The following is a 22983-nucleotide window of genomic DNA, read 5'->3' on the forward strand; positions in this document are numbered from 1 at the left end:
GTTTTCATCTGGTATTTTATAGAACCTAAAATATACAAAGAATAAACAGTGCCGAAATAAGCCTATTGAGCTAGTTCATGCTATATATTCATAGAAATATAAACTGGAAGGAATCTACAACCTCCCAATACTTTTCTGCCACTTCTTTTCCAAAATCCTTCCTCCAGTACACTCTGTGCTGACTACTAGAAACACAACAGAGAAGTAAACCATTCCTAATGACCTCTTGACTTTCTGAATAATTTATAGGGAACAGTTTTCAGCGAAGCTTTCCAGAAATCTTGTGAATGCAAAGTCTGAATTAGAATATGCTGAAACAGAGAAGATTGCATTGGATTGCATCCAAAAGGGGGAAATCCCAGACTGGATTAGCAAATATTGTCCATATTTAACCTTGACAGGTGAGAAAGCTTCCTTTTAATTCAGAAGAACTGAACTGTTCTGAGCCAATTAATTTTAGGGATTGTATGACATGTTTATCAGTGAAGCCAAAGGCATTTAGCATATTTTTGGTTATAACAAGACACTTAAGATTTATTATGCTGCAAGGTACTAGGAGCATGAAACAACCAAGGTTACATGTATTTTAACCTAGTTCCTGAATCGTCCTGTAAAACTCAAGGCTATAGCATAATTTGGGAACACAGTAAAAACATTGGTTTGTGTCTTCTACACTTTCAAGACTCAAATGTGCTTGTGACACTACAGTATTGTAATGAGGTTCCTCAAAAATGGAAGTTTTTACAGGAGAGATAGAACCTTAAATTGTAATTAGGCTGCAAAATAATTATCTGACTTGATAGTTAATACCGTAAATGGGGGAATGGATGGGGAAATTCACACTTCTGTTGGCCTGCTATTTCAGACTATCTATGGGAAGACTTTAAGTCTTCTGTCACTTTGAATTCAGAAACTTGCCTTTGCTTCCAAAGGTGAGAAATTGATGAGGCCAGCAGAAAAGTATCACAATGGCATTCCCCCCAAAACGTTCAGCTCACTTATTCCCTGATTCTGCAACAGCATGTGGGTGAAATGTTGCACCTATGCAGAGTAATATGGTTGAGGAGGAGGGGAGGAAATTTTAGAACTCTTGGCTGAACACTGGCCATGTGCTTTGATTTGCTAAAGGTATATACTATACTATACTATAGTAACTGTACTGTAATCTGACCAGATTCTGACCAAAAAATGTATGCTGATGAGAAAAGCCACTTTCCAGATGAAGTTATGCAAACACTCAACAGAAAATCACAGGTAACGTGTTAAGATGTTTTTGGTATGCAAGGACAAGAAAAATGATTAAGAAAAGATATAACCCTCCTCTGATTACCATTAAGGGTTTGGATACTTGCTTTGTGCTGTATGCTCTGCCCTCATGCGACATGTGCCTGTCCCTGAAACAGAGTTCTCAGTAAGAACTACACACATCTAGGCAAATATATGATATGTTTATCTATTTCCCTTTTTATGAAGAGTCTAACATTAACCACTAAGTACATTTATAATAAAAAACACCATAACACAAATCATGTAATCTATCCTTTGGGGTTTACAGTAGTATACTCATTTATTCACTGTTCTCCTGTGAATCTTTCATATGCCTTGGTGGTTATTCAGCCTTTTAAGCATTGGATACCCATGGCAGGACTTCTATACACACATCTGAGAATTTCAGTCGTTCAGACTGCCTATTTCATAATAGCATAATAGCATAATAGCATAATAGCATACTATACTTCATTCTAAAACAAAGTGTAGATTAGATACAAAATGTAGCAAGGCCTAACAGAAATGGGTTTGCTCTGATAAAAATGACCTGATGCAAAATGCAGAAGAGGAAAGGAAACCTCAGCCCCAATAAGTTCTTCTGTGCCATTAACCTGTGCAGCTTTAGAAGAAATGGATGCTGTTTGCTGCTGCTGACAAGTGTGGTTTGCTCCCCCACAAAAGTCATTCCTTCCTGTGGTAATGTGGAGAGCTGTCAAAGAGGCCCCATTGCCTGGAATCCTAGTTCAGCCACAATACATTGTTCATTAGGAATTTTCTCTCTCTCATAAATTATACAGACGTGGCTTTAAAGACCACATTGTTAATATCAGACAAGGACTAACTATTAAGTCTCTAGTTCAGCAGTTAGTATTCCAGTGGGGTGTCCTCCTTCTTATTCCAATTTATTGTTAATTCAAATTAAGTCCTTCCCCGAAGGCCTCACACAAGGTTACATGTATATTGCAATCCTACAGCTAAGCTAATTCTTCTAGAATTGAACTGGCTCTACATTGGTCCCTGGCTGGGTTGCTGCACTGACAAGTGATGAGCATGAGCTGTAAAACTTTTGTTGGTTAGTTTAAAAATATTTATATTTTTAGGATGCTGATGAGACAGAGGAGCAGAAAGGGATGCACCAGCTTTGGGCAGAGGCCCCCATCACAGATGAGGAGGTGTTGTGTGAAAAGGGTGGAGCAGAGAAGCACATTATGAAAGAGCCCTGGAGCGAAAACTGATTGATAGAGTGGGCAAAACTTTCAAAAGCACTTAAATGACGCAGAAGCCTAAGGCCCATTGGCTTTCAATAGGACTTGGTTCCTCATTCACTTGGGTGCTTTTGGAATTGTGACCCCAAGTTTAGAAGCATTCTACTATAATTTTAAGAAATCTGGCCTGAACCCGCAATGGAGTTGCATGGATGGGACCCCTTGTACCCACCCAGAACTCCATTAACTTAACGGGGTCTGTGAGTGATCAAAGGGATGCATCCACACTGATCACATTGCAGCATCAGGACCTAAAGTATGCAACATTCCTCCTACTTTCATTAACAGGAATAGAGCTGGTCAGAAAATGACTTTTTTTAAAATATACACATTTATATTTGCAAAAATAAATGTCCACTCTTCAGCAAAATGATAGAAACTTTCCCACCGGCGCTAAAGCTGGTTAAAACACTACAGAAAATGTTTGCAATTTCTATTTGTTTGTTTTTAAAGAAATTGTGTACAATGAAACATTTTCAGTCAGCTCAAAACACGAAAATTGAGTTTTACAAATGGTTCATCACTTATTTATTATTTTTGTTAGCGAAAGAAAACCACAGTTCTGACTGCTTCCCAACTATTTTTTTGACATACAAATAAAAATATTTTAAATGTTTGTATTTAGAAAAGTTTGTCTAAATATTGATAGTTCCATCTGAGTTAAATTCATGTTGGTTTTGGCTCCTTTCTGTGTAAATGTGATTGAGTGCAGCATGACTGGGGAATGAAGCCAGGCATGGTAGATAGCTATCGAGTACTAATATACATGAACGTATTTCTCCATTGTTTTAAATGTCCTCTTTTCCCCCTGGCCAGTAATATTCCAGAGTAATAAGAGGGAGAGAACCTTGATTCAGTTTTGTAACTTTATTATTTAAATCTGTAGCATAAAGTCTGTTTATAAAGATGATGTTAAAGTAATGTTTATATAATATATGTATGTGTTTGGGTGAAAGGAGCCCCTGCAGTTTCTGACAGGGAAGGGGCTAAACCCCATTTCACCAGTTAGCCAACTCCTCCTAGATTCTAACTAGAATAACTAGATCCAAGAGAGGAGGCTGCAATTTAGAGAAAAGTCAAGAGTCTCTTGTTCTTACAGTCTGAAGAGTAATTGTAGGTCTAAAACAAGCCCTTTTTCTTTTACTCTGAAGACTGTAGCTGTAGCAAGACCTTTTTTTTTTTTGGCAGTTAGTTCTCTTTTAAAGTAAACTGCATCAAAAATTGCTGAACTCAGGCCAAGTGGCAAAGTGCCTTCTTTAATTTTACACAGCTCTGACTGGTACCCGGCAATAGAAAATATGATTCTGGATGTGGACTTTTTCCCACTTAGTTTATTTTTTTAAATTGGTAAATGGAATATAATTATCTCTTCTCCCTGTCCAATTTTATAATATTGGGTAATTAGTAGGGCTCTGTGTTATTAGGCATCTGTGCAACCTCCGTGACTTCTGAAGCAGCCAGTCTGGCTGACACTGGGGCTGCCCGAGCAGCTGACCCTGGAGCCACCTGCTCAGGCGGCCCTAGGGACAGCCACACAGGCTGCTGCTGAAGCGGCTTTGCAGCCAGTTGCTCTGGTGGCCCTGCAGCCAGCTGCACCAACCGCTGCTGGAGTGACTCTGCCCTCACCACACTGGTCTGTCCTCTGGCAGCCCCGGGCAGCTGGCCCCAGAGACTACCCAAGCAGCAGCTGATGCGATTGGCTCTGGGGAGCACCTGGGCAGTGGTCCCAGGGTGGCTGGAGCAGTGGCTGTCCCTGGGACTCCTCCCACCCCCACAGCAGTGGCTGGAGCTGCCACTGGCCCCCCTCAGGAGTCCCTCCCTTTCAGCTGCTGATGCCGTGCCCCTACTCCCTAAGATTCAATCAGGTTATTTATGATATAAGTTATGGACAGATCACGGGGTTGTGATTTTTTGTTTCTTGCCTGTGACCTGTCTATGACTTTTACTAAAAATATCCATGATAAATCATAGCTTTAGTCATCATCAGTTGTGAGCAGAACACCGCTGTAGCATTTCCTCCACTCTGTCCCCTCCCAACCTGCCCCTCTTCATACAAGCACCACTAGTTCCAAAAGTATTTTGCAGTTATTGGGGGTTGATGATGTTGCATGCCCTCTGGATGTGGAGTTTATTCATTGGCCTCTTTATTAAATGGAACTTCACATTAACGTGGCGTTCGTGTTTTAAAATCTTTTAACATGCCCTTCATCGAAGAATTCATTGCACCTCTGAAGATCCTAGGAGGTAGAAATCCTCAGGGGTCTGGTGTAGTGTATGAGAGTTGTGTTCGTTAGTCCCTTTGCACCGATCCAGACACAATCTGGGCCAATGTAAACCCTAAGGATAGAAGGGACTTATTTACGGATGTTCGGCGTTGAAGGGGGCGCCATTATTTACATAGAAAAAATGGAAATAGATTTGATGGCAATAATGGAAAGAAACTTTAGATAAAATAAACTTCCTGACAGTGAATTGTGGCAGGGGATGGCATAGATATCCTAAAAGATCACAGAGTCCAATGTCCTTGATTCGGTTAATATAACTGGCCAGCATTATTTAGGGACATGCTGTAAAATAAGCTGTAGGTCTCAGTACACCTAGATGAAGTGTTGACTGTTATGTGCTGATGTAAAGTGCTGTACAAAGGAAGCCATTTGTAGCGCACAAGAAGTTTTATTGGTCCTCCAGAACCCAGGAACTATATATGCTTGAGCACCATTTACTGGCACCTTATCTATAACTAGATAGATAGATACACACACACAGACAGTTATGCTGGAGTGAAACCTCAATAAAGCTGAATGATATAACAGCCACTCTTCATTCAGGATAAATGTAAGAAGCAGTTCATCTCTTTTTGGAGTAAGATACCTGAAACAATAAGAGCCATCACCCAAAACACAGGCCACATGCAAGGTGGTTTCATTGGGTCTGAATGCAAACACAGAGAGCTAGCTGGGCATTGGTTTTGGTGGACCTGTATATGTTTGAACCTAGATACAGCCAGAAACACCAAAGAAGCAGACAGAAATCACCAGAAAGCCATGGAGAGACAGAGAAATACTAGTACCATGACCATGAGAGAAAGCTAAGATTGCTTTTTGGGCAGAGTACTGGCTAGAGAAAAAGGCTTGGAATATTAAGCAAAGTAACTGTTTCCTGCTGTTTGATTTCTACTGTGTTCAGTGAAACAGTACTTTGTATACATTCTTTGTAAATAAACAGGATTGCATTAAAGAAATACTGACCTCATCATCAATTTCTCTTCTTAATGGAAACAACCCTTAAAACACTGACTGTAGTCTAACCACTTGGGTCAAAAGGGGATATCAATGAAGAGGTCTCTTATAACACTGTCAGTTTGAAAATGAAGAAAAAAAACATTAAAATGTTTGCAAAATTCTGAACTTTTTTTCCCCTCATGTGTGTCAGAAAAATCTAACCAAATATATCTCTGTCACTTCTGGTTTATTACTAATAAAGCACTTACCTCTGTCACAAACAACCATGTGTCTCAGCGTGCCATGCTGCTGTCTGCATTATGCAATGACATGTCAAAAGTGACTGGATGCCACCTCCAGCATCGAGAGAAAACAAGGAAGAAGGAATAAAGGGGATGAAGGGAGAAGAACTCCTGCGCAGAGATGGGGGAAGGGCAGGGCCGGCGCTACCATTTAGGCAGCCTCGGCAATCGCCTAGGGCACCAGAATAATTGGTGGGCATCATTTTGCCAGAGGGGGTGGCAGGCGGCTCCGATGGAGCTGCCACAGTGGTGCCTGCGGAGAGTCCGGTGCTCCACGGCTCCGGTGGAGCTGTCGCAGTCGTGCCTGTGGACAGTCGGCTGCTCGCGCAGCTCTGGTGGAGCTGCAGCAGTGGTGCTTGCGGAGGGTCCGGTGCTCCGCGGCTCTGGTGGAGCTGCCACAGTCGTGCCTGCAGACGGTCGGCTCCTCGCGCGGCTCTGGTGGAGCTGCCGCATTGGTGGTTGCAGAGGGTCCGGTGCTCCGCGGCTCCGGTGGAGCTGCCACAGTCGTGCCTGCAGACGGTCGGCTGCTCGCGTGGCTCCAGTGGACCGCCCGCAGGCATCACTGCGGCAGCTCCACCAGAGCCACGGAGCACTGGACCCTCCACAGGCACCACTGCAGCCGCTCCAGCAGAGCCGTGGGCCAGTGCACGGGGCGGCGAAATTGCCGTCCGCCTAGGGCGCTCAAACCCCTAGCACCGGTCCTGGGGAAGGGTGGTGGCTTCTCACCCTCAAGCAAGCCCCGAAACTGGCTGTGTGATTGGGATAGAACTGGAAGACTAAGTAGAATTTGTTTACTGAATTTCTGATTTGGACTCTTGAATAAATTCAAGGGGAGAATGATTGGCTCGTGGATAGTTCATAAACAGAAAAAAAAAGGTTAAATTGTTAATTGAACAAATTGCGAATTGTTGCCCAACTTTTGAATTTCATCAATATACAGCTAACGCTTTTTTCATGAGCACAAACGAAGGCATTAAATAAGGCCTGGTCTACACTTAAAATTTAGATCAACCTAGCTATGTTGCTCATCTCTGAGTGTCGTATCCCTGGGGGTACGCAGAGGTCTTCCATAGGGTACATCAACTCATCTAGATATTTTCCTAGTTTTACAACAGGCTACAGAAAAAGCACTAGCAAAGTCAGTACAAACTAAAATTTCATACAGACAATGACTTGTTTATACTGGTCTATATACTATACACTGAAATGTAAGTACAATATTAATATTCCAATTGATTTACTATATTTTTATTTGGCAAAAATGAGAAAGTAAGCAATTTTCAGTAACTGTGCTGTGATATTGTTGTAATTGTATGTCTGATTTTGTAAGCAAGTCATTTTTAAGTGAGGCTAACAATTCAGACTCCTGAAAAGAGTATGGTAGTTTGGAAAGATTGAAAGCCACTGTTGTAGATATGCCAACCTAACCCCCAGTGTAACTGCTGCCAGGGAGGTGGTGTTCCTACAGCAACAGAAGTATCCCTTCCGTTACTATAGGTACATCTGCCCTATAGGCTAGATATGACATAGCTATGGTGTAGACATGGCAGAACATCATACTGATTCTAACAGCACCCAAGTCAACAGTTCATACTACAACTTTTGGTTCAGCTGCAGTAAAGTACAAAACACTGTGGTCCTTTAGTAGCTAAAAAGTGAATTAATTAACCTCTTTGTAGAAATGCTAGGCTACTCTCAATGTGGGTTAAATCTGGATTTTAACAAGGTAAATATGTTATATTTTATATAATAGTATACATTTTGGTATTTTGCTTTTTAATTGTCATCTATTCATTCCATTATAAGATTTACAGCTGCTGGTTTCCACAACATATGATAGCACAGAATCAATCATTCTCCATGTAGTGAAGTATCTGTGACTTTGACTGGTATACTGTTTATTTTTTCCTGAACCTCAAGGTGTAAGGAGCTATGCTTTAACAGCACCCAGCAGATGGGGCTACAGTACAGGCTCAGACACTTATCTTACAGGAATCACTTCCTTAGGCCATCAGAACTACTAATATACTATGAAAACACATGTACAAAGAGGTCTCCTTTCCTCAATCTAATAAACAGCACTTACTTGATTGGGACTACTTGGATGTCACACAGTTTCTCAGCCAAGACTAAAACACTAAGGTGTATACACGTACTCACTCACAGATCTTTACCTTTATTTATGCAAAGTACTCTGCAATTTACTGCAGGGTTATATCTCATTTATTAGAGCATGTTTGTTTGTTTTTTAACCTTCCCAATATAAAAGCCGTGAGTGCTCACTAAAGCTCTCTGTCTTAAGGAAGATGTAGGAAAATGACAAATTGCATTCTTTGTATCTTACTACATTTCCAACAGCTAAGCTGCCCTTATGGCCACTTTTTATTTTTGACACATCCAACTTACATTGAGTATTCCTAAAACAGCTCCCTCTCACTTAGGCTGGTTCTCATGCCAGGTACATTGAGAAGGCACTTTCAAGTGTAATGTCCCTCATCACACTGGACATCCTTACTGTTGTCTACCTGCTGAATGCCCCAAAGACTAGATGACATGACACCGGCATGAGTTTTAGATTTGTTGGCTTCTAGTGGGAATGAGAACAGGCAACATCTTCATCAGATCTATGAATTAAGGCAGACAGAATTGTACTTTTTCCATCTATATATCAACTAAGAAAGCAGCGCCATATTTTGTGAGACCCATATTTTGTGACTCTCCATTATGGGCCTACTTATGTTATACCTTATGTTCTTTCACGTGTCTTTTGTGTTCTGTTAATACTTTACAAGAGGAAATTTCACAATTTCCTCTTCAGACTTCCATTACTACCATTCTTTCCTTGGGAATGCATTTTTCTAATGAATCAAGTCTGTTAGAAAAATGAAAATGGTACCAATTTTGTTAAAAGGGCAAAAATTGTTCTGTTAATAGAAAATGTCAAGTATGGCAAAAATCAACTGACATATGTGAAATGCCAATGCTTTCATGTAAAATTGTAGGCTACCAAACAAAAGAAGGAAAACAAATGGATTAAATAATTAATGGAAAAATATGCCTATTTCTGAACTATAGATGGAGAGGCCCTCTTTTCCCTGTACTGGGCAAAATAATGCTACCATTAACTTCAGGGGTTATTAAGGAGAGGTGATAGCTGTACAACCACCATTAAAAAGCCAGGAACTTCAGAGTTAAGATTAACCTTGCAAGTGACCCATGGAAAGTATGGAAATTAACAATTAAGATAAATTGCCCCTACCATCTTAACTCTGCCCTGATTTACAATATTCGGTGTTTTTCTTAAAGCCCCAATTCCTGAAGTAATGTGAATATATGAAAATTTCAGCATTTTTTATTTGAAATAGAAGTTTCAAACCTTCATGGTTGTGGAAAAAATCCTGAAAGTGTGAACCCTAAAGACTCAAAAATCAGAAAGCAGATTTAAAAACAGACAAAAAAAATGTGATTTTTGATCATTCTGGGGTAGGTTATTCTGAGTATCCATGTGATGGGGTGTCTATGCCACACTGGGATCTAAGGGGTTAATAGAGCCCTTGCGAGCCTGTGCAGGAGGCAGCCAATCAGAGAGGAGCTGTGAGGAGCAGCCAGTCAGGGCCAGGCTGGCCCATATAAAAAGCGCTGTAGAGCAGAGCAGAGCAGCTTAACTTTAATCACTCCCTGCAGCTTGAGGGGGACTGGCTGCCTTGTAGGCTGATGACAGCAAGCACCCTAGGATAGAGCAGTACTGCAGGCAGAAACCTGGGACGCTAAAGGTAGCTCCTGGTGGGCTGCAGGGATCTGCAGGCTGAGGCCATGAGGCAAGGGCAAAGAGGGTGCTGGGGCCACAGCGAACAGGGGAAGTGGCCCACGGATAAGGTGACCAGACAGCAAGTGTGAAAAATCAGGATGGGGGTGGGGGGTAATAGGTGCCTATATAAGACAAAGCCCAAATATTGGGACTGTCCCTATAAAATCAGGAACATCTGGTCACCCTACCCAGAGAGTTCTACAGAGGAGTTAGAGGGGATGCAGCAAGTGTTGGTCAGCTACAGGAACACAATTAACTTGTTTATTTCTTTAAAAAAAAAAAAAACTAGCAAGTATCCCTCATTATGTCATCTCTGCCCTGTTCCAAGAGAATAATCTTTTGTGCCATCAGCTCACTTAACTGCTGTAATACTTATTGGAAGGGAATAGGGGGAGGGGGAGGAAACAAAATGAAAAAACCACCAAGCTATTCTGTTAGTTACCTGAAGCAAGCAGGGTAAGTATCCTTAATAATGAGAGTCACTAAAGCAATGTGCCTAAGAAGAAAATGTGCTGCCATAAATAACTAAAGAGACTCTCTAGCTGAAAAGAGTGCTGCTGTGTTTTCACCACTCAGTGATGCGCATGCCAATTCTTCTGATACAGCAGAGCTAATAACCACCCTTCCCCTCCACTCCCATTTAAGCAGGGAATGTTATAGGAGCACTCCGGGCATCCTCACTAACCCATGAAGGAGGAACAAGAAAAATCCATATTAAAATTATATAAGAATGGCATAAAGGACACAAACTGCCTGAAGGTAAAGTGGAGAAACACTTGGTACAACTTTGCTGGGGGTGGGGAAAGAAGAAAAGGTAGCTTTAAGTCAATTCTCTCAATTTTGCAACAGGCCTTTCCCCACAAATCAGAGCAGATTTTGGATCTCTGGCACATCTCACTATGTGCGGCTCTTACCCGTTCAACATGCATTGACCTTTTCTATGTGCAGCAGAATAAAATATACTGTCATGAGCAAACTTCAGCATATAAAGAAACGGGAACTTCCCTATTTACTGTTTAGCCCAAGTCTAATGCAAAATTGGTCCAAGAGGTCTGACCTGATTCCACCTCTAGGCTACTCCTCCCCCCACATCCTTCTAAGCCTCTATATAGGATACCAAAAATATTGCATCTTCCTCTTTTATATTACAGGATACTATTGTTACAACCGAGCAGGTATAAAAGTGACCATCTCATTTATCATTTTCAGCAAATAATGGCTACTGTAACAGTAATGTTTACCAGCTACCTCCTGCTGAAGTGTTTACACCACCCTATAACAACTTTAAAAATACAACACAGAAATAATAGAAGTCAAACACTTAGATAACAAAAGTAAACAATCCTTTGTCCAACCCTATGCCCTATCCCAACACACTGTGCATGCAGCAGCAGGAGAGAGTGATTACTTGTGAGACATGAACTTAAAAGTAATGAATGCAGCTGACAGCTCATAGCTTCTTTTTAACATCTTATAACCAGTAACCACTTCAGCTTCCATACAAAACATTTTATAAGCACAAGTTATTCCCCTTCCCTTCTTACTTTGGGCCTATTCTAAGGCCCACCAAAGTCAATAGAGAGACACCACTGGAATTTGGATCAGATCTTTTATGAAGCCACTAAGAATATTAATTTTCACATTCTTTCATTACATTTTACTTTTAGGGAAAAAAGTATGGTTGAGTGGTTATCACACCAGCCTTAGCTTTAGGAGATATAGGTTCAAATCTCCACTCTGTCATAGATTGCCGTGTGAGTATGGGCAAGTCACTTCATTTCTCTCTGCCTCAGGTCTCTGTATGTAACTGGGATAATAGCATTTTCCTATGGCATAGCACAAATGCATTAAAGATTGTGGGGTAGGGACCATACAATACTTAAGCTGGAGTTCCCGCTGCCCCACTTTATCCTACTTTAGCTCCCAATGAGTTGTCTGCCTCCACAGCTCTCTTTCACTCACTGCAGAGATTAAATTGTCAGCCTCCCTACACCTCAGCCTGGAATGCATCAGTTTTCCCCTTCCTGCTTGTGAATGAAGCTGATGCCAATGATCCTGAAACAAACACACCTGGCAGATCTGCCCTATAGCCTTGCATGCTATGTTGTTGTACACAACTCCCTGGCCCCTTCTGGCAGCTGTTTTAGTTGTTTACTTGCTGTAACGAATCACTGCTATCAAAGGCTTCTTCTCCTTATTTGGGCTTTTATGAGAGCGCTGGTGTTTGAGGCCATGCATCTTTTGTGTGGGGAATTGCTGTAGTGAGAATCTGACCTATTTGCCAACACTGCTTTCTCACAGAGTCAATGAAGAATTTAACCACACCAAGCCTTAACACAGCCACAAGGGAGCCTCCCCTCCCTTCACACTTTGTCCTGGGCTGGGAGGCAAGGTGGATGTATTTGGGAATGATTCAGGCTTTGTAAGAATGAGTTAAATGTCCTATATATCAGAATTCATAGCCCCTCCTCAGAGAATGTGGTGTTCCTGAAGAATTCACCATCAAAGGGATCTTACTGAGCTCATGTGCTGCTTCAAGGCCTGGCTGCTTGATAAAGGCAACACTTGTTTGCACCAAAGCCTGGAACTGAGCAATATTAACCAGATGGGAGGGTAAGTGATGGCACAGTGAATGCAGCTGCTACTACAGCTAAAGGGCTGTAGTAACAGCTGCAGAGTTGCTACACTGGTGCTTCACTGCCTGGGCAGATGATTTCAGGCCACAGTGCAAGGTCTGTTTACTTGGGCTTTGGCTTGGGATCCAGAGTTTGGCCTCTTAATGCCAAAACTGCAACTGAATGTATCATGCAAAAAATATCATTACACCTTGACAGGTAAGACAGATTGTTACATTCTTTATATACCGAAATGTCCTCATAGATGGCCCTAATTTTAAAACACTTCATGCACCTACAAGAATCTTCAAGTTTAAGGCAATTAAATAAAAAAGAGACATCAGTGAGAGGGAATAGTTTCATGTGGGGGAAGATGTCATTGAACATAACCATTGACTTTCTTAATTAAAACTGAAAAGCATTTTAAAACTTTTTATTTTAGGAAATCAGTGAGAAGAGGTGCATTAAAATAGTCAGTTACAAACAAAAATTAAGTCAACTTATTCAAAGAGTTAACAATAACATAACCTGCAGTTAACTGATTAGTACAATCAGAGAGAAGGTGATTTAAGAGATTGTTTATTGTTATACCTCTTTCATTAAAAGATGCACTCCAGTAGCTTAGGTAATAGATAACCTACACTATGGATAATAGATTTCCCTACACTAATTTACTGAGTGATAATTATGTTTTGAAGTGCAGCTTCTCCAGATGCACTGTTCAGGTGTGCAGTGCCACTTGTATTTGGTATGGTTTAGGTTTCATGGATAATCCATACACTGGGGTCAGATCTAGCTGGTCTTGAAGGCATTTCTCAAGCTTCAGCTGTTGCAAAATGGTGGTGAGAATAATAAAAATTTCATTACGAGCTATGTCTTCTCCCAACCACTTTCTTATTCCCATTCCAAAAACCAAAACTTTCTCAATGAGGCTTTTGTTGAGTTCACTGTTTTCATTCAGAAATCTCTCCGGTCTAAACAAATCAGCATTTTCCCATAATGTTCTATGGCAAAAAGAAATGAATTTTTAGAAGCTCTTACAGAGTATCACATGTACAGAAAACAAAGACAGGAAATACAGAGCCTGTACTTCTAAATGAATGAATTTACATATGACCAACCTGAGCATCTGAGTTGTTGAATAAGTCAAAATGAAATTTGCCTTGTTTTTCTCAAAAATTCCCAAAATTATGTAAAGATCATGAAATGGAATTTTGTTTCATCACTCAACTGTACTACTTTGATCCATGCATGGAGTAGATTCCAAAGGGGGCTGCCCAATGGGTGAACCTTGACAGTAGTGAGCAATGCTGGAGGGGATGCATGCTATAGTTACCTGCACCCTTTAGAGACTGCAGTGGAAAAGTAACAGCCCAATGCAGAGGCACAGAACCTCCAAATGGGTGGTCCTGGTTCCCTGAAGATCACAAAGTGGGGATCCCTGCTTCACTGACAGAACGAATGGGAAGGAAACTGCACAAAGAGGACCTGGCAGAGATATTCCCTCCCTCAGATAGGATTAACAAATGAAGCCTGCCTCAGCTCTCACTGATGCCAGCATAAAGGAGGAGAAAGTCCAGGGAAGTCAACAGAATTTCAGTGGGGTAAATTCTGTTTCAGTGAGATCAGATTCAGGGCCACAGTGGGTAAAGCATGAAGTAGACCAGACCTCCTGCTCATTTAGCTGGTGAAAACCAGTCCTAAAGCTAGTTTAACTCTCTATTTGGCTACTCCCTAGGTAGAGTGGAGGCACCGCAGGGAAAGGGATGAACAAGGAAAATTGGGTGTGGCTAGGATGTCCCTGTGCCCTAATGATCCCCAGCTGCCGGGTTGACTTCTTGGGGAGCTAGATAGCTGGTGTAAAACAGAGAAGCCTTGAGTTGTGTCAGGGCCCTGCCGAGCCCAACACCCAAACAATCCTAGGATTGGAGGAATGTATCAGTGGCTGAAACCCACCCCATCATCCCCCATTCAGCTGCACTGAGAACTCTTTAGCCTCAGCTGAGGACTCTACCTTTCTAATAAGAAAAACATGGGCAGTCGCACTAAGTCGGCTAAAATTACTACAGTTATCAGGCTTTGTTTGACAGCTGGAGTCTAGAAATAATCTCTGCACCATATCAAGTAAGACTATATATTGATAAGTTCATTTTGGGGTTTTTCCAGGGAGGATCTGGTATGGACCACAGTTGGAGACTGGATACTGTGCTAGATGGCCCAATGATCTGTTTCAAAATGGCTGTCTCTGTTCCAATCATCTTCATAAACTGTTTCGAGGAGAATGAGAACTGCATTATCCTTGTATAGATATAAAATAGTAATGTACAATGTGTGCAGTGTGTCCAAGTGAACACAATTTATCATTTTATAAACATAGGTGAAGATACTGCCTATAATAAAGTGCCAAATGTCATTATGAAACATAAACAAATTGGCAGATACTTACTCATCATGATTTACTTGATACGTATTAACAAAGATACAGGTGTCTTGGGGAATGAGGTACCCATTGAGAATGGTTTCTTTCATTGCACTAGAAAAGGAAAATGTATCATATCAACATATGCTGATTATCTGAACATTCAGGGAACAAAATAATAATCCTTTTTTTATCCCTAGGCTTATATCTAATGAGTTAGATGATCGTACTTATTGTTACTGAATGTTAGACCATGTCACAAGGCACCAGGCTTGATCCCCTTCATCTACAACAGCAAACTGTTCCTGCAAACTAAAGGCCTAATCTGATTTCACACCCATTGACACTGATGTAACGCAACTGACTTGAGTTACTCTTGATTTACACAGGTATAAGTAAGATCAGAATCAGGTCCTTAATGTCTATGGTAGAGCAAGAAGACAGTTGGTATAAATAGGTGGAGTTCTATTTTACTTCCATGAATTGACCCCAGCTGAGTATTTGGTGTTCATTTTAAGCTATGACTGTGATGCACTATCAGAATTCCTTAATTTCCTTAACGTATTTCACCTTGCCTGTAGGAAAAATCGACAAATGGTTATTTCAATCTCAAATTCAGAAAGGAAGTATGATAATTATCTCTACAACTCACTATATTTAGACAGAAACAAACTTGTGTTTTGCTTCATACTGGTGAGGAATGGTAAGTGGTATAAATGAAGTGTGCCTTAAGATTTCACTTATGAAAGCTTCTGTATAATGCAAATCTTTCCTGTCTTCAAATCTTGGTGACCTGAGTCTAATCTTTCCATCTTCAAAGAAAAAAAATAGGAACGTTTCATGTGCTTCATGAAAATGACACGTGGCTTCATTTTTTGAAAAAGTAAATACATTACCAATTTCTTCTTGAATTTTTGTCTGAATGTCTGGGTTGTTTACCAAATATAGGAAGATCCAAAATAGACATGTTGCTACTGTATCAAACCCTGCAAAATAAATGGGTAACCAGAATGCTGCTTTAATAAAAATAGGATTAAACACACACACACACAAAACATAAGACTTGATTCTCCTCTTATATTGACCAGGGAGTCAATGAAGTTGCATTGGTATAAAACTGATGTACATGGGAGAAGAATCAGGCCCAGGATACATGCCCTGTTGAAGTACACTGAAAATCTCCCAAGAGTGGTGTTTAAAAGGTTAGCTGGATTTTTTTAATACCTACCAGCTCCAAAAATGTCATTCACGGTACTTATTATTTTATCATTAGATAAGAGTGGAGCTTTTCCATCACTTCTCTTGTCATTGCTTATACTTATTAGAGCATCAGTAATGTCTCTGAGATGATGCCAAAAGGAAACAAAAATCTGACATATTTTCATCCAACAAGCTTTAACACAACATTCTGTAACCAGTAGTATTCTAACCTGAGATGCACAGACCATGTATCTTCATGAATCTTGGAAATTCCTGCTAAAACTATTCTTGCTAGTACAATTAATATTTGCCACAACACATGGCAATTTACCTTAGAAAAGAACTGACCTCTGTATATTTCTGCAAAAGAAAATTAAGATACTAGTCAATAGTAGCTCAAAAACACATGGTCCAGATTCTGCTCACATTTACATTCTGTAACTCCAGAGTAATGCCATTCAGTCAATAGAGGTACACTGTATTTATGATGGCATCAAAATCTGACACCATTCTATCAATTGTTGCCTGAAAATATGTACTACTTACTAGTAGAAATGGAAAGTTCCTTTCATTTAATTATTCCTGAAATGGAAAAATCAAGATAATTGAATTCAACTGAGTGCTTGTTTAATAATACCTGTCACAATTATAAATAATTAAATTCTGCCACACCAAATTATAATGGATCTGTATTTAATTTTATGTAGAACTCCTCATGGTGGGAATTCACGGTCAGGGAGCTGTGCTGACAGGATGCAGAATGGGATAAGAGAAGAATGGACCCTCACTACAGACAACCAGGAAGGGAGGAGGAACCCAGACCTCTGTTCTTGCTCCTTTTTTTACTCAGGCTAATCTCTTATTGAAGTAAATGGGATCTAATTGAGCAAAGAGTCAAGAAATTTCCCCACAATAACCTGTAAGGAATGTCCAGGAGCCTGAGGTGTAGGGTATGGTTTTCTTCTCTATTACACACATACCTCTGGAGTATCTCCACTGAATCTTATGGAACTGGGTCCCCAGTGTTGTAAAACCAGTGCAACTAATAGGAGAATCAGGTCCTTACATTATTCAGGACCAAAACTCTTCATTGTGAACCATTTTAAAAAATAATCCTGTAAATGTTGCTATTTCCTTCAAACATATCTCTTTAGAAGATGCAGACATCAGGTTAGTGGGGAACTTTTTATTATTGTTATTTATTTATTTAGTGGTTGGTAGAAGTGCCCTCATGGAAATTTTTCTTCTGGAGTGAAAAAAAAAAATCGGCTCCCAAGCACATTTGTTTCCATGCTGATTTAATTTCCCTTGTATGGGCTTATACTTCCAGAATGAAGTGAGAGATTCCTCAGGACAGCTCTTAACTACTTCAGTCTTGACATGTTTCTGTAGCCCTCCCATTAGTCCTGGTCTATGTCACATATGAAGAGTTGCTGAATTAATTTCCAGCATTTATAAAAAGACTGTAGAGAAGCCTGCTTAAATCAAGAGCCTGATCCTCTTCTCTGTTGCACCAAATTTAGGCTTAATTCCATTAACTTTAATGGAGCTATGCCAGCATAAACCAGTGTACGAGTAGATAATCATGTCAGCATTTTAAACAGAGCCATAAAAATTCAACTTTAGACCCAAATCTTACTTGTGCAGATTATCTCTGCCTAGCAGCAATAGAGAATACTCATTACAAAACTGCTGTTATTGGTCTATAGTTTTGAAGTCTCACCTTATCATATGTGGTATAATGTTCTTCTACTCATTGTGCGATGAAGTTATTTAAGATCTCATAAAACCCATGGGCAGCCTTCACAGCAGGGATTGGAAGGTAACGAAACCAGGGTATAAAATCAGCTGGGTTGACAACACTTGTGGCTTTTAGAAAATCTGCATTGATCCTAATCATGCTAAGAAACTCTTCATTATTATATTCATATCTTTTGCCAAAGCACAGGGCACAGACAACATTTGCAACAGTGCAGGTGGTAATACCAGTGGGGTCAAAGGCACCTTTCTCTAAGGAGAGCTCCAAGAACATTTTCACCAGTGCTGAAGCTTCTGCACATACGTGCTCTTCCAGACGACAAGAACAAATAGAAGTTTTGGCTTCTGACTTCGAAAAGGATCTTAAAGCTTTACTGGCAATTTTCTTGTGGAGTTTCCAGCTCTCTCCATATTCTACAGAAAATGACAGACTTTTTCCATCAGCAAAGAAAGAAAAGGTGTGCATCTTGGGCCTGCCAGCAAAACTCTCTGCATCTCTGAGTAATACTTGTTTCACCGTATCTAGACCATTCACCACCACAACCGGTACCATCCCTAGCTTTAGGAGAAACACATCCCCATAATTTTTCCTCATTTGGATAAATGAAAGGTGAGGATGCTCTCCAAGCTGAAGCAGGTTCCCCACAATTGGTAATGGCCATGGACCTGGGGGGAGGATGTTCTTTTTGGTCATATTACTTACTATTCTTACAGAAATTAAAATGAATGTCATAGTAAAGAGGGCGGCCATCACCTCTGAAAGGGAAATCTTTGCCTCAAACATCATTTCCAGAAGTAAAAGCACCTAGAAGGGAAAATAATGGACGCCTTAATCACTAGCATTAACTAAAATAGCAAAAAAACATAATTCCCTCCCCAACCCCCAAAGACTTGAGATAAAAATGTGGACTTGAACAGAGGTGGGAAATATAGCAGTACAAATTGAAACACTTCACAGCAGCATTTCTTACATTGAATAGACTTCTTTAATTGCATTTCAATTTCTAATTTACATGTCAATAAAACCAGGAACCTGTTTTTCTTTCATTTTCATAACTTGGAGACTGCAGAATTCTAGAGTAGAGAGTAAAGAGAATATAATATGCAGGATATCTCAATCAGACCTTGACACACATGAATATCCATCAACTAATATGAGGCCAATAAACAGCCCCAACCTCTCCCCCTTGTGCTCCACACCCACACAAACAAAAGAGCCCGAGGAAAACTCTAATGCTGTGTATTGAATGTGTCTAATTTAAAGCCAAAAATATATGGGTCTAGATTGTTGCTTTGAGGTAAAGAGTCTCGGTGTTTTCTATAATATGACCCCCATTTTCCATACCATGACACTCTCTGTTTAGCTAGCATCTCATTTAGACCTCCCCTCCTTCCATTTAGCAATACAGAAAGGGCAGGATGATCACAGTTTGGAATTACAAGCCCCAGTTAAGAATCCATGTTTTAAAGCAATCGATCTGTGGCAGAGTATGGGGGGGTCGAGGGGGGAGGACGACTCTCTTTCAGATGACAGTGACAACTCCAAGAAGAATTCTGGCTATTTCAGCCAGTATTGCTCTTGAGACTCTGGGCCACTGTATATTGTAACAGGAGATCTGCCTTGCTTTGACAGGATACAGCAAGACCTCCCATGCAAAGGAGGGGCAAAGTGACCACTCTATGTTCATCCTGACTTTGAGGCCTTGGCTACACTTGCGAGTTACAGCACTGTTGGTGGCTTTATAGCGCTGTAACTCACTCCCCCTCCACACTGGCAAGGCACATACAGCGCTGTACCTCTGTGGCTACAGTGCTGCTTGTACTTCACCTCCCCGAGAGGAATAAAGAGTATAGCACTGCTGCTGCAGCGCTGGGGCGCCAGTGTAAACAGGGAATAATCTTAGTACGCTGTGACTGACCTCCAGGAGCTTCCCATAATCCTTTTAGGTGAAGGTGAAGGTTCTGCTCTTTATTTTGTTGGGATGCCTCTCTTTGTTTTGTTGTGAACTCCAGGAGCAGCTTATCAAAAAAACAAACACAGCTAGTGTTTGCTGTGAATGGGCAGAAGCAGGCAGGGGGCTCCCTTTGGAACGCCCACAGCTAGTGTTTGCTTGAAGAGAGGGGGGGAGGGGGCTTGAGGAGAGAAGCAGCGCAGCAGGCTGGAGGGAGGCGGGGGTCCGTTTCGGCAATCGGCTGCGTATCTGGTCTGTGAGGAAAAAAACAGGTGCTGTTTGCTTTCGGTGAGTGAGAGAGGGGTGGGGTCAGAACTTGCAAGGCAGGGAGCTGACACAGTGTCAGCTCCAAAAATCCACTTTCTCTCCCCCACGCTCCCTGTCACACCCCACCCCCCTCTTTTGAAAAGCACGTTGCAGCCACTTGAACGCTGGGATAGCTGCCCATAATGCACTGCTCCCAGTGCCGCTGCAGATGCTGCAGATGTGGCCACGACAGAGCGCTGGTAGCTGTCAGTGTGGACAGAGTGCTGCGCTTTCCGTACTCAGCTGTACAAGGACAGGTTTAACTCTCCGCACTGTACAGCTGCACACGTAGCCATACCCTGAGGCCATTGCTACACTTACCAGATACAGTGCAGTAAAACCTCCCAGAGCACTGTACCTCACTCCCCATCCACACTGGCAAGGCACATACAGCGCTGTGTCTCTGTGGCTACAGCGCTGCTGGTACTCCACCTCCCTGAGAGGAATGACAGCTGTTGCGTATTGGCTGAGACACTGCTGCTCCAGTGTAAATGGGGAATAACGTTATTACGCACTGATTGACCTCCCATAATCCTTTTAACTGAATCATCCTCTCTTGTTTTGTTGTGAACTCCGGAGGAGGACGTGCCCTTTCAAAGCTCCATTTCGGGGGCTGCTTATCAAAAAAACAAACACAGCTACTGTTTGCTTTGAATGAGTGAGAGGCAGACAGGGGGGCTCCGTTTGGAGTACCCACAGCTAATGTTTGCTTGAGGAGAGAGGCTGCACGGGGAGGGGAGGGGAGGGGGGTTGGGGTCCGTTTGGGCAAGCGGCTGCTTATCTGGTCTATGAGGAAAAAAAGAAACAGCTGCTGTTTGCTTTCAGTAAGTGAGAGGGGGTAAGGGAGGGAGGGGGCTCTGAATTTACAAGACAACATGTTGATACACACTCAGCACTCCAAAAACCCACTCTCTCTCCCCCCATGCTCCCTGTCACATTCCCCCCGACCCCTGCATTTGAAAAGCATGTTGCAGCCATAGGCAGCGAGTTATTTGGGCTCAAGGTGCCCGGGCTCCAGGAATATTCAGGGCCGGGTGCCCTGCTCCAGCAATATTTGGAGCTGGGTCTCTCCCCTGGCCCTGCCTGGATTGGGCCTAGGCCCCGGCCCTGGCCCGGCCCCGGCCCCCACGGGTCTCCTCCCCTGCCACGCCCAGCCACATCCCTGCCTGGAGCGGGTCCCAGCCTCCACCTTCCACCCCTCCCCCTGCGTCCCCCTTCTGCCGCGTCCTTGCCTGCTTGCAGATCAGCTCTGGCAGAACAGCTGTCTGCTGCCCCAGGGTCCTAGCGCCTGCCAACTGCTAATCGCAAGGCTGGCTGCCCTTTCCCTGCTCTTCTGCCCTAGCCTTGAGCCTCTCCAACGCCCCAAACCCTCATCCTCAGCCCCAACCCTCATCTCCCTGCACCCTGAACCTCTGCCCCAGCCAGAGCCCTCATCCCCCGGCACCCTAATCCTCTGCCCCAGCCCTGAGCCCCCCCCCACAGCATGAACCCCTCATCCTCAGCCAGAGCCCTCATCCCCCTGCACCCTAATCCTCTGCCCCAGCCCTGAGCCCCCCCCACAGCATGAACCCCTCATCCTCAGCCAGAGCCCTCATCCCCCTGCACCCTAATCCTCTGCCCCAGCCAGAGCCATCATCCCCCCGCATCCTGAGCCTCTGCCCCAGCTCTGAGCCCCCCCGCATCATGAACCCCTCATCCTCAGCCCAACCCTCATTCCCCTGCAGCCTGATCCTCTGCCCCAGCATGCACCACCTCCCCCTTCCTACACCCCCACCCCCAGCTGAGCCTGCACCCAAACTCCATCCCAAAGCCTGCAGCCCTCACCCCCTCCTGCACACCCACCCTATGCCCCAGCCCGGAGCCTACACCTAGCACCCAAACTCCTTCCCAAAGCCTGCACCCCTCCTGCACCCTAATCCACAGCCGAGGACCTGCACCCCAGACCTCCCCCCTGAAACTCCGCCCAGAGCCTTAGGCAGGTGGAAGCAGAGTTTGAGGGGGCAGAGTTGAGGGGACGGGTTCTGGGCACCACCAAAATTTCTACAAACTTGCCTCCCATGGTTGCAGCCACTTGAATGCTGGGATAGCTGCCCATAATGCACCACTCCCAATCCTGCTACAAATGTGGCCATGACAGTGTGCTGTTAGCATAGACAGACTGCAGCACTTTCCCTACTCAGCTGTACGAAGGCGGGTTTAACTCACAGCGCTGACAGTTGCAAGTGTAGCCATACCCTAAGAAAGGTAGTGCTAGCCTCATGCAATGGCTGTGCTCCCCCAGTCAGACTGCGGCTGACCTCTGAGCTGGGATACAAGAGGAAGGGAACTTTTTTGTGGCATATCCCACCCTTGCACACAAGAAGAAGCCAAAATCTGGTCCAGAGCTGCTTGCCTCTCACTAAAAGACTGATAATAAAATAACACATGCTAAAGTATTCACTTGGACCTTATCTGATGAAGATGTAGTAATTCATTTGCAGAATAAAGTTTGCACAGAAGATAGTCACACAGAACCCTTAGGTAATATTTGCCCTCTTTCTTGCTGCTTTAAATCAAAAGGCAATTCAGAAAAAGAAACCAAGGTGGTTTTGATAGACAGTAATAAAATATTTTATATGATATTTTCTTATTTTATGCACCAAAATTCATAATGCTGGTGAATGCAGGTGTTCAAAAGAGATCGAGCTGCCTCCATCCTTGGTGAAACCCATAGAAATCATGTTAAAAAAAAAAGCTTGATTTTCATAGAAATAGCTGAAAAATGGTAAAATTAAGAGTTAATGTAATTGGGTGTCTCTGTGAATTTAACTACACTAGTATTCCAGACATTTAAAAACAAAAGTTTTGACCTTATCATATGAACGTAAG

General features: G+C 42.5%; 2 protein-coding genes across 2 annotated transcripts in view; one reads left to right on the top strand and one right to left on the bottom strand.

The window, feature by feature from the left end:
• The window catches only part of LOC115653557, a 57770-nt gene extending 55098 nt beyond the window's left edge, over window positions 1-2672 (top strand). Inside the window, exons 13-15 of the mRNA XM_030566977.1 lie at window positions 250-401; window positions 1175-1254; window positions 2370-2672. Of these exons, the coding sequence (XP_030422837.1) occupies window positions 250-401; window positions 1175-1254; window positions 2370-2504 (367 nt within the window). The 3' untranslated portion in view covers window positions 2505-2672. The remainder of the gene's footprint in view (window positions 1-249; window positions 402-1174; window positions 1255-2369) is intronic.
• Window positions 2673-12898: 10226 nt separating this feature from the next.
• LOC115653103 (cytochrome P450 1A5-like) lies at window positions 12899-19604 on the bottom strand. The gene is given in 6 exon segments (XM_030565838.1): window positions 12899-13484; window positions 14927-15013; window positions 15591-15711; window positions 15796-15885; window positions 16128-16269; window positions 17823-19604. Coding segments are annotated over 6 exon segments (1545 nt in total). The 5' UTR covers window positions 18645-19604; the 3' UTR covers window positions 12899-13201.
• Window positions 19605-22983: the final 3379 nt, after the last annotated feature.

This window comes from Gopherus evgoodei, chromosome 6 (genome assembly GCF_007399415.2).
Source record: "Gopherus evgoodei ecotype Sinaloan lineage chromosome 6, rGopEvg1_v1.p, whole genome shotgun sequence".
Lineage (NCBI taxonomy): Eukaryota > Metazoa > Chordata > Testudines > Testudinidae > Gopherus > Gopherus evgoodei.